The 13,055-nt window shown below is 41.2% G+C and overlaps 1 protein-coding gene across 2 annotated transcripts; it reads left to right on the top strand.

The window, feature by feature from the left end:
* Positions 1 to 2,162: 2,162 nt before the first annotated feature.
* Positions 2,163 to 12,733, top strand: LOC119901685 (tripartite motif-containing protein 16-like). 2 transcript variants are annotated; one of them, XM_038717265.1, is made up of 2 exons: positions 2,163 to 2,295; positions 10,807 to 12,733. In XM_038717265.1, the coding sequence occupies exon 2, from the start codon at positions 10,964 to 10,966 to the stop codon at positions 12,569 to 12,571; it is 1,608 nt and encodes a 535-aa protein (XP_038573193.1). In that variant the 5' UTR covers positions 2,163 to 2,295; positions 10,807 to 10,963; the 3' UTR covers positions 12,572 to 12,733. The 2 variants fall into 2 exon arrangements, with proteins under 2 accessions (XP_038573193.1, XP_038573194.1); XM_038717266.1 differs by lacking the exon at positions 2,163 to 2,295 and adding an exon at positions 2,812 to 2,949.
* The last annotated feature ends 322 nt before the right edge of the window (positions 12,734 to 13,055 follow it).

Here is a 13,055-nt window from a genome sequence, read left to right as displayed (position 1 = left end):
TTGCCCCCAAATAGCAAGAAATAAATAAAAAATAAGTTATTGCAGCTTTAAAACATGTCTCTGTAAATATGTGGGTACTTTTTTTTATGTCAGTATGGGATTTGAGAATTTTATTGTTTTACTGAAAATGTTTCTTGAAAACTGAAAAGTGACTTTCTATTCCTTTACAATGAGTATAATAGAAGCTGAATATCAAGAGAGCCAGCAGTGCACTTGGTAATTTTAATAGTGGTAGCCTTGTTGTCCTAAATAATGTTACACCATTGGCAAAATAATGGGAACACACTGCCATCTTGTGGCTGTTCACTCTCATCAGGACCAACTGAAGCTGAAATCAGAGGTTTGAGAATGAAATGTCATCTTGAAGATTTTATTTCCACTGGCATGACTTTTTTGTTCAACTAAAGCTCTATTCATGATAATGACGTTTTGCAATAAAATCTGTTTAATTAAAATACCTTAACCCTTCAAAAGTAACACATTGCAAAATGTGTTGAAACCAGGAAGAAATATGTTGAAACAAATATTAGAGAGATTTTGGGAAACCATTTTCAACCATTTTTGGCATTCCAAGGGTGCAGTTTACTTGATGTCAAACAGTGCATGCAATGAATGATCTCCTGTATAAGTAAATATAATTGTGAGTTTAATAACTGTGTGAATACATGTAAATACTACATACAGTTTATAATATGTATTACAGAACTCAGATACAACAATAGTGAGTACACTGTACACTGTACTGACTGTGTCCCATGTTACTCTGTTGTAGAGAATAAATTACTCTGGATTCTGGTGTGAATGGTGTTCTTCAGCCTGTATGCGTCCATCTTACAGCTGCTATACAGGGAGAATAACATGGCAGAGATCCCTTTCACAGCTAAGTGGGAAGATATCCAGAAATCTATAATACAGGTGTAGAACTGTGTCAAATGTATGATTTAGTGGATAGTGATAAACAGAGCGTATCTAACACCATGTAGATTAAAGAAAAGGAAGCAGACTGTATCAGAATGTGGTGCACATAGCTGTGGTAAGGTGAACCTGGGACCTGTCACTTGTTTTGGGCTTGTTTATTGGTTTATTTTGATTTGTACCTGCTCCTTTTGGATTTGTTTGCCTGTTTGGACTGTCATCTCTGGTTTTGACTCTTGCCTGCTTCACCATCCCATTTACGACCTTGTACCTATTTGTGTTCACTGAACTGCATCAAGTTGGTCTGAATATGATGGCCTGAGATCTGAGATCTGGAATACATATACCAGAATTCAAAATAAATATCTCAAAACGATTATCAGATAGGCTATACAGCAGAAATAGTGGCGGTCATTATAGCATTACAGTGGGTTGAAGAGGTCAGACCTGATAGGGTGATATTATGTACAGACTCCTTAGCAGTTATTAAAAGCATTCAGTCAATGGCATCTGTCAGAGAAGACCTGCTGATAGAAATGTTTCACAGCTTATTAAGATTACATTGGGGAGGGATAGATATTCAGTTTTGCTGGGTGCCAGCTCATGAGGGAGTAAATGGAAATGAGATTGCAGACAAACTAGCAAAAGAGGCATTACAAAAGGAAATAACAGTTCAAATACCTCTAGGAAAAGGAGAAGGAAAAACAGCCATTAAGAAGAAAGGTACTGAAAAATGGCAGAAATGGTGGGAGGAAGACAGGAAAGGAAGGAGTTACTTTAAAATACAAAAGTCTGTCAGTAATAAAAATTATAGCGAAAGGAGCAGGCGGGAGGAAATTATTATGACAAGACTGAGAGTAGATCACACAGGACTGAATGGCACCTTGGTTTTATTGGAGAAAAGGAAGAGTGAAAAGTGTGGAAAGTGTGGGGTTAAAGAAAAATGTTGAACATATAATTTTGCACTGCATATTGTTTGAGTTGGAAAGACAGATATTTCAAGATAGGGTTCGGGAAGCAGGGCGGGGATGGAATCTGATGGGGGTTTTGGGAACAGAAGGAGAAGAAAATGGTATAAGAATCACCAGGAAGGCATTATTTAAATTTCTTAAAGACACTGGGTGGGTGAACAGAATATGAGAGCACCTTATTGAGGTTGATAGCTGAGTGATATGATGTTACACACTCCAGTACAGTAGGTGGCGGTATGCACTTAAAAGTTGTTTGCAATCCGCCATTAACTAAGAAGAAGAAGAAGAAGAAGAAGAAGAAGAAGAAGAAGAGCTCTGAGATCGATTGCTTCTGTCTCCACCAACACAGCTGGAGGGACCGCGGCTAACATCGTCTCATCACTCTCCTGATTTTTCTCCACATTTTCAGGTAAGTTGTGGATTTTACACAGAGTTAACGGGGCTGTAATAACTCGCTAACATCCCAAGAGTGTAAAAACAATGTTATTGTTATATTTATAGTGAGTTAGAGTTCAGTTATACGGAGAGTAGAAACTGATAAATGTGTGTGAGTACCCGCGAGGGGAAAAAAGCCCTGCATCCAAAACCTTTATGTTAATTAAGTAAAAGTATGCAAGTATTATCAGCAAAATATACCAAAGTATCATAAGTAAGTATTGTTATGGAAGGGTATATTGGTTCTAAATTGGCTGGATATTGATAAGTTCCTGGACAAACGGTGCTGCTATCTGTATTTATGTAACCATGTATCCAACCAATTTAGAACCAGTATAACCTTCCATAACAATACTTTTACTTTTGATACTTTGTACATTTTGCTGATAATACTTGAATACTTTTACTTAGTTAACATAAAGGTTTTGAATACAGGAGTACTCGCTCACATTCCAAATTTCTAACCGTCCCCTGATGATGACGATGCTGCGTCAGGCGACTACGTTTGACGTTGCGTGTTTACACTCCGTGCTCTCCAGCCACGGTTGTCAGTGTGGGCTAACTTTACTACATTAAATGAAAATACGGCTTAATGCGTTATATTTAAACATTGCTGCGTGTAAAGAAGGTAAGTTACCAACCCCATGAAACACTTACAAATAGAAACAGTCTAAACAGAGCTCAGACTTCTAACGTTAGGCTAAAACAGGGCCGAATTTGGGCTGTCAGTGAAAGTTGGGTAGACGTCTATGCACAGACCAAGAATAGACCAAATACACAGCTTTTGAATGACTACCTATCTACCTCTAATAGACAACAGAATAGTGGTTAAAGGTTTGTTTTTACTCAAACATGACAGGTTCTCATAAATGGTAATCCGTCCAAACAAAATAAATATAAAGATTTTATTAAGAAAAAGGATTACAACATAGACAACTTAAGATAATACAACATGATGAAATACAAAGGACTTATTGATACAAACAATTTTAACAACATGCAGTCATAAAAACATAAATAATGAGAAAATAAATGGGTTGCTACATCCAAATCTACATCTTCATCTAAGCTGATGCAGCAAGAGCATCAGTTGGGTCTCTCAGGTGGCGCCAGTCTCTCGGGTAAATGGGATCCATAACTGTTGAATACGTAAGAATATGAATATAAGTAAACATTATAATTGACTATGTTCACTGTTTTCCCATAAGACATGACTACTATCAACAAATGATTTTAAATGAAAACATACAGTATGAATCTAATTACTTTTTAATTTAATAGCCCTTAACGTTACTGATCCATTTATCTCTATGGAAAATATAAAGATGCTTGAACAGGGTACATGTTTTAGCCATCATGTTGCATTACAACAACCAAATAGACAATTGGGAAAGCTGTGAGAGCTATGTGCTGTGAATGTAAGTGTTCTGTTCTGAATATTTATTGTTGTGCTTTGCTGACTGCATGCTGGATAATTTGCAATAAATATTTACTGTCAAAAGTCAAAAACTCATATTTTCATATCATAATGATCTAGTGAGTAAAATATGTGTGGCTTTCATAACAAATTATAATAGGTAAGGTTGCACATGTTTCATGTTCACCCCCTTTGAATTCAACAGTTTTTAAGGGCACGAGGAAACCCCTGGGTATCATGGAGTTACAGTAAGGTTAACGTTAAGTTACACTTGCATGCAGCATGTTAAGCTAACCACAACATGCCTTACTCTACACCGTTACCTGCTGAAATGTCCCAGTTCCTACACGTTAACAAATGATTTAGATAAATAATGAAGACATGTCAAACAAAGACACAGATATTTACAAGACCAAAGTAAATGTCTTTTTGCTTCCAGTGTTCTTAAACTGTCGCCCGTTGCTCGCTAAAAGGCCGAAATTGTAACGTATCCCTCGTTTAAAAATGGCGGATGTGTTTATCTTGAGATCTGGCAAATTTGATGTATACTAACTTTCAAGTCTCGCGCTGCCAGTAGTCATGTGTCAGTAGGGCTACAGCTGCCGCCTAGCGGTTGAAAATAGTAATTGCATCTTGTTTTAAATTAAAATGAAAGTTAATGTAGTGAACGTTACAGCGAAAATAAATATAATTTAAATGTGTCAAACGTTTACTTGCATTTGATGATATGATGTCACGCACCTCAACAGCTGCATCGGGTGAAAACTACATGTAACCTATTTGGTCTGAAACAGGGCTGCAGCCAAGCCAAGTTGATTTTAGACCACTGATTGCCACTGTGGGCTAAAAGCAGACTACACGTAGCCTGACCAAATAAGAGCTAAATCGTGGCTACAGATAGACCATGTCAATAATAAATAAAAATAATTATTATATAATATAAATAGTCAATTTAATGACAGTTAATATCTTGTAGATATTATTGACATTGCAAAAATAATGGGCTATCAACCATCTCACGTGCTGCCTGGGCAAAAAAACACTATTAATCATTTTTGACTTTTTTTGACTAAAAGTGGGCTACAAATAGCCGGTCTGTCGATGAGCTAAATCGTGGCGACGCACAGGCTGCACGTAAAACATGTGAAAGAAATGAAACAAAACAACTTGTAATCTCTGTTGACTTTGCTTACATTATTGGATATCACACACCGTGCAAGTGATTTTTGCAAAAACACCATGTAACCAAATGTACAGTTATTGTGGCTAGAAGTGGGCTACTCATAACTGGACTAAATCAGGTCTATAGTAAACCTAGATGGTGAAATGATGGCTATTGCTTGCTGGGTATGCTCGTTAGCTAATGCTGCGTTCCAGATCGCTCAGAATTTGGATATTTACAACCTCCAACTAAGGCCGGGCAATAAAACAAAAATGATAATTATTGCTTAATATAATAATTTAATTTTAAAATTTGAATCACAAACGAATTAGCACTTTTTCTATTAAGATATTAATTTTGTTGAGTAAAGGACTGGAAAAAAAAGATTTAACTTAATTTTACTCAATGTCTTTCACATAGACTGCTCTTTCATCATAACAGTTTTGAATGTTCTGCCTCAGATTTGTTAAAGAGGTGGTATTATGCTCATTTTCAGGTTCAAAATCTTATCTAGGGGTTGTACCAGAACAGGTTTACATGGTTATATTTTCAAAAAACACATATTTTTCGTCATACTGCACATTACTGCAGCTCTTCTTTTCACCCTGCATGTTGAATGCTTTATCTAGGGAGTGATGCATCTTCAGTGTTTCCCACAGAATTTAACTGTGGCGCAGGGGAGGCGTGCAGTCTATATTAACCAGTTATATACAGTTATACCCAGCTGTATTCTAACATTAACTTAGCTCTCCTTATTAGCTAGGCTCCTTACATGCTTGCTAGTACCTTTTTTTTAATCTGGGTCTTTGACATTGACAGCTTTGTGTTGGACAGATTTGTGCAGCTGTGTTCATGAGAGAGAGAGAGAGGGACGAACAAGAGGATGTACTGCAGTAATGTGCTACAGCGCTCTGCAATCAAATGCAATTTTAAATAGGACTAGTAAAAAAAATCTAAAATCAATATGTGGCGGGCCACCACAGATAAATGAGCGTATGGGAAACACTGATCTTGCCTCTACAAGATCTTTGTTGGACATGTGCAGTACCTAGTTAAGGACTACTAGCCGAGAGAGAGAGAGAGAGAGAGAGAGAGAGAGAGAGAGAGAGAGAGAGAGAGAGAGAGAGAGAGAGAGAGAGAGAGAGAGAGAGAGAGAGAGAGAGAGAGAGAGAGAGAGAGAGAGAGAGAGAGAGAGAGAGAGAGAGAGAGAGAGAGAGAGAGAGAGAGAGAGAGAGAGAGAGAGAGAGAGAGAGAGAGAGAGAGAGAGAGAGAGAGAGAGAGAGAGAGAGAGAGAGAGAGAGAGAGAGAGAGAGAGAGAGAGAGAGAGAGAGAGAGAGAGAGAGAGAGAGAGAGAGAGAGAGAGAGAGAGAGAGAGAGAGAGAGAGAGAGAGAGAGAGAGATTTTTAAATTCCTTTAAAAAAATTCAAATGTCACTTTTAAAGGTGTGTGGCTGATTTAATCGGTTACAGCTCAAAGTGGTGTGGCTTTCTCTTGATTTAAGTTAAAATGTTTCAACATTAGTCAGAATGGAAAGACAGATAAGACGGAGGTGATACGGAAAAAGTACTTGGTAGCAGGTACAACTTTTACACAATGGAAAACCAAAAGAAGGCGAGTAGAGTTGAGGCGAGTCGAGCTGGTACCGTGCAGTGGAAAATGGGCTTTGCCGTCAGTCTCTCCCTGTATATCCGCTTCGGTGACTTTCTCCATCAGTGGTAGGCTAGGCTGTATAAAGTCACAGAAAAAAAACAGAACTTGTCTTCTGGACTTTTCGTCCGGTGATTCCGTTCACAGCAGCAGCTGAGCTGCATGTTGAGGAGGCGTGTTGATGATGTAGCCTTTCAAAACAAAACCAATGTGGTAGCTAACGAATAACATCTGACTGGTGTGTTCACTGTCGCTTTACCTGGTCCGCTCTTATCCACAGTGTCGCGACTTGTAACGTAATCACCGTCTTTCTCTGATAAATGCTACAGTGTGTCGCCTAACCTGAGCGGCCCGCCGAAGTAAAGTGAACATATGGGAAACACTCTTTTGAAAATTATATTGGTATACATTATATACCGATATACCGCCCAGCCCTGCTCACTGTCAAAACTAAGATGACATAAAAAGTTTCTAGAATCTGCACCACACTGCAGTGTTTCCCATTCAGTGATTTATTTGTGGCGACATGCCTCAGTATCAACGCTGACCTCCACATGTACTATTAATAGAATAGGAGTAAAATCATTAATTGCGGAGCAAACACAAATGGAAAAGGAGCCGTCTGTTTAATGAAAAACTAAAGCATTCAAGTGAGCTGTGAGAAGTCAGTCTATCTATCTATTTTCTTAACACAGCGCTGTCAATGTCGGAGACCCACCTTCAAAGAAGTTATACGCAGGCATGTAAGGAGCCTAGCTAAAGGCCCATTTATACTCCTGCATAGGGTCTACCTGCGTACCTTAGCTATAGGCTACGCACGTAGCCATGCATTTATACTTGTGTGTAGGTGTGTCCGTCATTCTGCAATTACACCCCCAAACGCTAGTCGGCAGTAGTGCTACAGCGTCCACTGTGTTAACTTTTGCCGGCCGAACAGGCTAACTTCCGGTTTAGCGCTCCGCTAATGTAAATGGGGGGTAAAATTGTAAACGTGCGGCTGGTGTAGCCTTTTCAAATGTTATCGACCGAATGGATCACATTCTGATAGTGAAACGAGTCATTTCGCTCAGGTTGCGACGGTCAAATATATTGATTCACTGTGTTACAGCCGTTATTTTGGCCGCTAGTAAATGTTACCGGTCGGCTCGGAGGCATTGTGAGGCTACCCAGCTGACCAGTCACAGAGCTTACTGTCCGCGTCGACTCGACGTGTAGTTACATTTTTGAGGTGCACGTCAGGCATTTATACTTCTGCGTCAAATCGACGGCGTAGCCTCTGCGTAGCCTACGTTGTCGATTTGATGCAGAAGTATAAATTGCCCTTAAAAGGATAGCTATGTTAACGTTAAATTCAGCTGTGTTGTCAAGTTGTCTGTAAAGATTCTCAGTCATCCAGGTCATAGTTACCCAAAGAAGGTTAAAGTCAAGGGCAGCTGGACTTGGTTGAAGATACTGGAAGATGTTTCGTCCCTCATCCAAAGGACTTCTTCAGTTCTGACTGACTGGCAGGGAAACTCAGCTATTTAACCTCAGTGGGGTTGTTTTCCAGGATCGTCGATACCGCTGGTTCGTTAGTGTTCCTGGTTGCTGTAACGACAGTCGTTACAGTCATTGGGACTACTGGAGGCCAAGACTGAACGACCATCGTTGGTATCTTCACCTGAGGCCAATGGGTTACGTTTGTTGAGTTTCCTGGGAAGTAATGAAAGGACAGCATTGTAAGTGGGGGATAAGTGGTGGCGTAGACCCCCTCCCCTGTTCAATGACGGCTTCTCAACCCTGGTGTAGATGCTTCCTTGACACCTCTTTCAAACCATCCATCTTCTCTGTCTAAAATGTGCACCTGGTGGTCCTCAAACGAGTGTCCTCTGTCCTTCAGATGTAAGTAGACTGCAGAGTCTTGACCTGAGGAGTTGGCCCTTCTGTGTTGAGCCATGCATTTGTGTAGTTTGCCCAATATACAGGCCTGTGCATTCCTCACTGCATTAGACCGCATACCGCATACACTAGATTGCTTTTCTTGTGTTTGTGTGCGGTCTTTTGGGGTGTACCAGTTTCTGTCTTCGTGTTCTTGGGTTTAAAAAACACAGCATTATGTTTGTTGAAAATCCTCCTGAGTTTCTCTGATACTCCAGACACGTATGGAATCACAATGTTGTTGCGTTTGACCTTCTTTTCCTCCTCCCCTGTAGTGTTGGTCTTCCTGGATCTTGTGGCTGTTTTCACAAAGGTCCATTTAGGGTATCCACAGGCTGTAAGTGCCCCCTTCAGGTGGTTCTGTTCCTTCTCTCTGGCTTGGGCGCTTGTTGGTATGTTTTCCGCTCTGTGGTGCAGTGTTCTCATGAGCCCTAGCTTGTGCTCCAGTGAGTGGTGTGAATCGAAGAGTAGGTATTGGTCTGTGTGTGTGGGTTTTCTGTAAACACCAATCTGCAGACTCCTGTCCTCTTCAATGTGTACAGCGCAGTCCAGGAAGGCCAAACTGTTGTTGTGAACATCTTCTCGTGTGAACCTGATGTTACTGTCCACAGAGTTGATGTGTTCTGTGAAGGCTTGCACTTCCTGGCTTTTAATTTTGACCCAGGTGTCGTCCACATATCTGTACCAGTGGCTCGGTGCTGTTCCTCTGAAGGAGTTGAGGGCTTTATTCTCCACTTCTTCCATGTAGATGTTTGCCACAATCGGGGATACCGGTGAGCCCATGGCACAGCCATGCTTCTGTCTGTAGAATCCACCGTTGTACTGGAAGTAGGTGGTGTTTAGACAGAGGTCGAGTAATTTACAGATTTGGTCAGGGCTGAGTCTGGTTCTGTTGTCCACGGTGTGGTCTTGTGTTAGCCGTTTCCTAACGGTTTCTACTGCCTCTATGGTGGGGATGCAGGTGAACAAAGAAGTCACGTCATAGGATACCATGGTTTCATCTGGGTCCAGTTTCAGTCCTTGAACCTTGTTGACAAAGTCAATGGAGTTTTGGATGTGGTGTGGCGTGCTACCCACCAAGGGAGCTAAGATGGTAGAAATATGTTTGGCAATGTTGTAGGTGACCGAGTTGATGCTGCTGATAATTGGCCTGAGTAGGGCTCCTTCTTTGTGTATCTTGGGTAGTCCATATATGCATGGAATGGCTTCTCCAGGATACAGTAATATTGTTCACGGGAGATGGTGCTGTCTTTCTATAGCTGTTGTAGACATTCTATGGCCTTTTTCTTGTATCTGCTGGTTGGATCTCACCTCAGTGTCTCATATGTGTTTGTGTCCATTAGTAGTGTGTTGACCTTGTTCTGGTAAAGGACTACCGTGCATCTTCCTTTGTCAGCAGGTAGGATAGTGATGTTTTGGTCCTTGCTCAGGGATGTCACAGCCTTCCTTTCTTGGATGGTGCAGTTGGAAGGGGGAGCCTTCGCATTAGAAAGGGTCGCAGATACCTTTAGTCTGAGCTGTTCTGGTCCACTATAGGTAGCTGCTGTGGTGTCGAGGTTAGCACACTGTACATAGCTGCTAGTCAATATTGATTGCACCCCCCACCTGCACGCGGCGCCACAGTTAGACGGTAATTCTGTGGGAAACATTGTTCTGTGCATTTGCAGATGTTTCTGGTGGTTTCTCTTAAAGCCAATAAGCCTGTTTCTTCCATGCTGGCATTTCACTGGTATGCTTCACAGTAACACCGCCAACTGCCGATTAGATTGGCAATCAGGGATCTCAAGTAGCCATGATTAGATGATATGAAAGTTCGGCCAACCCTGACCAACAATACCCATCCCTACTCATTGTGCAGTAAAATAGTGTTTCTGGATTAATTATTGCATTGTGTATGTTGCATTTTACTACCGTAGATTTTTTTTAGGTAGAGCTAGTTTGAAAAAACTACTAACTAAAACTGTCAAATGTAGTGGTGTATAAAGTATAAAGTTGCATAAAATGCTTAAGTAAAGTTAAAGTATCATAAATTTGTACTTAAATGTTGTGTAAATGTGTTCTTGATAGTAAAATGAGAGAAAGTGAGTAATTTCAGCTAAATATTGTGAATGTTACTGTAACTTTAATGGGTGTTTATCCTGTACTTTTCCATTTATCCTGTAGATATCAGTTATTTGTAAATTGTTGTATTTCTATATATGTGTTAGACAAAATTTCTTGCTGAGGTGATTGTCTCGTGCTCCCATGATTATTTCTCCCCATTTTTAAAGACGTTAAAACTATCCAACACAACAAGCTCCACTCTGTCCATAACTTATATTTCCTTGTTCCCTCCCCTTCAGATCTACAGTTTGAGGATGGTGTAACCATCATGTGGTGAAGTGCAGGAGCTGACAGACCCCATTCACTGCAGAAACACATGCTGTTTGGATCAGAGCTCAAAAGAGTCTGAGTTCTAAGAAAGTGAAACTCAGACAGTCGTTGCCACTGAGAGGTGAGATGGCAGAGAAAAGAATGAAGCTGGGCCTGGAAGCAATTACTTGTTCCATCTGTCTGGATGTACTGAATGATCCGGTGACTATTCCCTGTGGACACAGCTACTGCATGAACTGTATTAAAACCCACTGGGATGAAGAGGAGGAGAAGAAAATCCACAGCTGTCCTCAGTGTAGGCAGACCTTCACACCGAGGCCTGTCCTGGTGAAAAACACCATGTTAGCAGTTTTAGTGGAGGAACTGAAGAAGACTGGACTCCAAGCTGCTCCTGCTGATCACTGCTATGCTGGACCTGAAGATGTGGCCTGTGATGTCTGCACTGGGAGAAAACTGAAAGCCCTCAAGTCCTGTCTGGTCTGTCTGGTCTCTTACTGTGAGAAACACCTCCAGCCTCACTTTGAATCTCCTGCCTTTGAGAAACACAAGCTGGTGGAGCCCCTCAAGAAGCTCCAGGAGAACATCTGCTCTCGTCATGATGAGATGATGAAGATGTTCTCAGCTGCAGCAGAAAGGACCGAGAGGCAGAGAGAGCTCGAGGTGAGTCGACAAAACATCCAGCAGAGAATCCAGGACAGAGAGAAAGATGTGAAGGTGCTTCAGCAGGAGGTGGAGGCTATCAATCACTCTGCTGATGAAGCAGTGGAGGACAGTGAGAAGATCTTCACCGAGCTGATCCGTCTCATGGAGAAAAGACGCTCTGATGTGAAGCAGCAGGTCAGATCCCAGCAGGAAACTGAAGTGAGTCGAGTCAAAGAGCTTCAGGAGAAGCTGGAGCAGGAGATCACTGAGCTGAAGAGGAAAGACGCTGAGCTGAAGCAGCTCTCACACACAGAGGATCACAACCAGTTTCTACACAACTACCCCTCAGTGTCAGCACTCAGTGAATCTACAGACTCATCCAGCATCAAGAAACGTCCTCTGCGCTACTTTGAGGATGTGACAGCGGCTGTGTCAGAAGTCAGAGACAAACTACAGGACGCTCTGAGTGACATCTCACTGACTGTGACTGAAGTGGATGTTTTACTGTCAAAGCCACGACCAGAGCCCAAGACCAGGGCTGGATTTTTAAAATATTCACGTGAAATCACACTGGATCCAAACACAGCACACAGAAGTCTGCTTTTATTTGAGAACAGAAAAGTAAGGACAACAAGCGGAACACAGTTGTTTTTGTCTAATCACCCAGACAGATTCACTGAATGTTCTCAGGTCCTGAGTAGAGAGAGTCTCACCGGACGTTGTTACTGGGAGGTGGAGTGGGATGCCAGTGGAATGTATGTTGCAGTCGCGTACAAGAATATCAGCAGAACAGGGGGAATTAATAAATGTAGATTTGGATGGAATGACAAATCTTGGGCGTTATATTGTGACCAACACAAGTATGAATTTAGACATAACAAGGTCCTAACTCCCGTCTCAGGTCTTCAGTCCTCCAGAGTAGGAGTGTACCTGGATCACAGTGCAGGTATTCTGTCCTTCTACAGCGTCTCTGAAACCATGACTCTCATCCACAGAGTCCAGACCACATTCACTCAGCCTCTCTATGCTGGACTTTGGCCGTTTGGTCCTGGAGCCACAGCCCTGTTCTGTAGACTCAAATACTCACTGTAATTATCTTCATCAATATGGAGGTCATTCATTATCATCTTTAACATAGATTCTGGTCAAACATACAGAACACAGAAATGATTGAACAAGAGTCATTTAACAGACTTTACTGATGGATGTGTGAACACACTGAAGGTTTATGATGAATAAACAAACATGATCAGAGTCTTTTCTTCTTGTCTTCTTTCCAGGGTATCAGACAAAGCTGATGGAGAAAATGTGAAACTAATTTGAGAGTATAACAGAGGCAGTCTTCCTCCTGAAACACCAAAAAGTACAGAGTTGATGTTTAGAGCAGAAGAGCATTTTTCAGTCAGTCTCTGTCCTTTCAGCTTTCCTCACTAAAACAGCTCTGACACAGAGAAATGAGCACAGTTTTCTGTCACTTGTTGCTTTTTACAAATAACATTTTGTTTGTGCTCTTAGTCACTAAAAAGGATTTATCACACAGACTTAAGAACTGGAGCTCGTTTAATTTATTGTTGTG

Source organism: Micropterus salmoides, unplaced genomic scaffold (assembly GCF_014851395.1).
Source record: "Micropterus salmoides isolate LMB-PRFRI ecotype aquatic unplaced genomic scaffold, ASM1485139v1 Ms_hic_scaffold_14, whole genome shotgun sequence".
NCBI classification, from domain to species: Eukaryota; Metazoa; Chordata; class Actinopteri; order Centrarchiformes; family Centrarchidae; genus Micropterus; species Micropterus salmoides.
The sequence above is the reverse complement of the archived record's forward strand: the minus strand, read 5'-3'. Positions and strand labels throughout refer to the sequence as shown.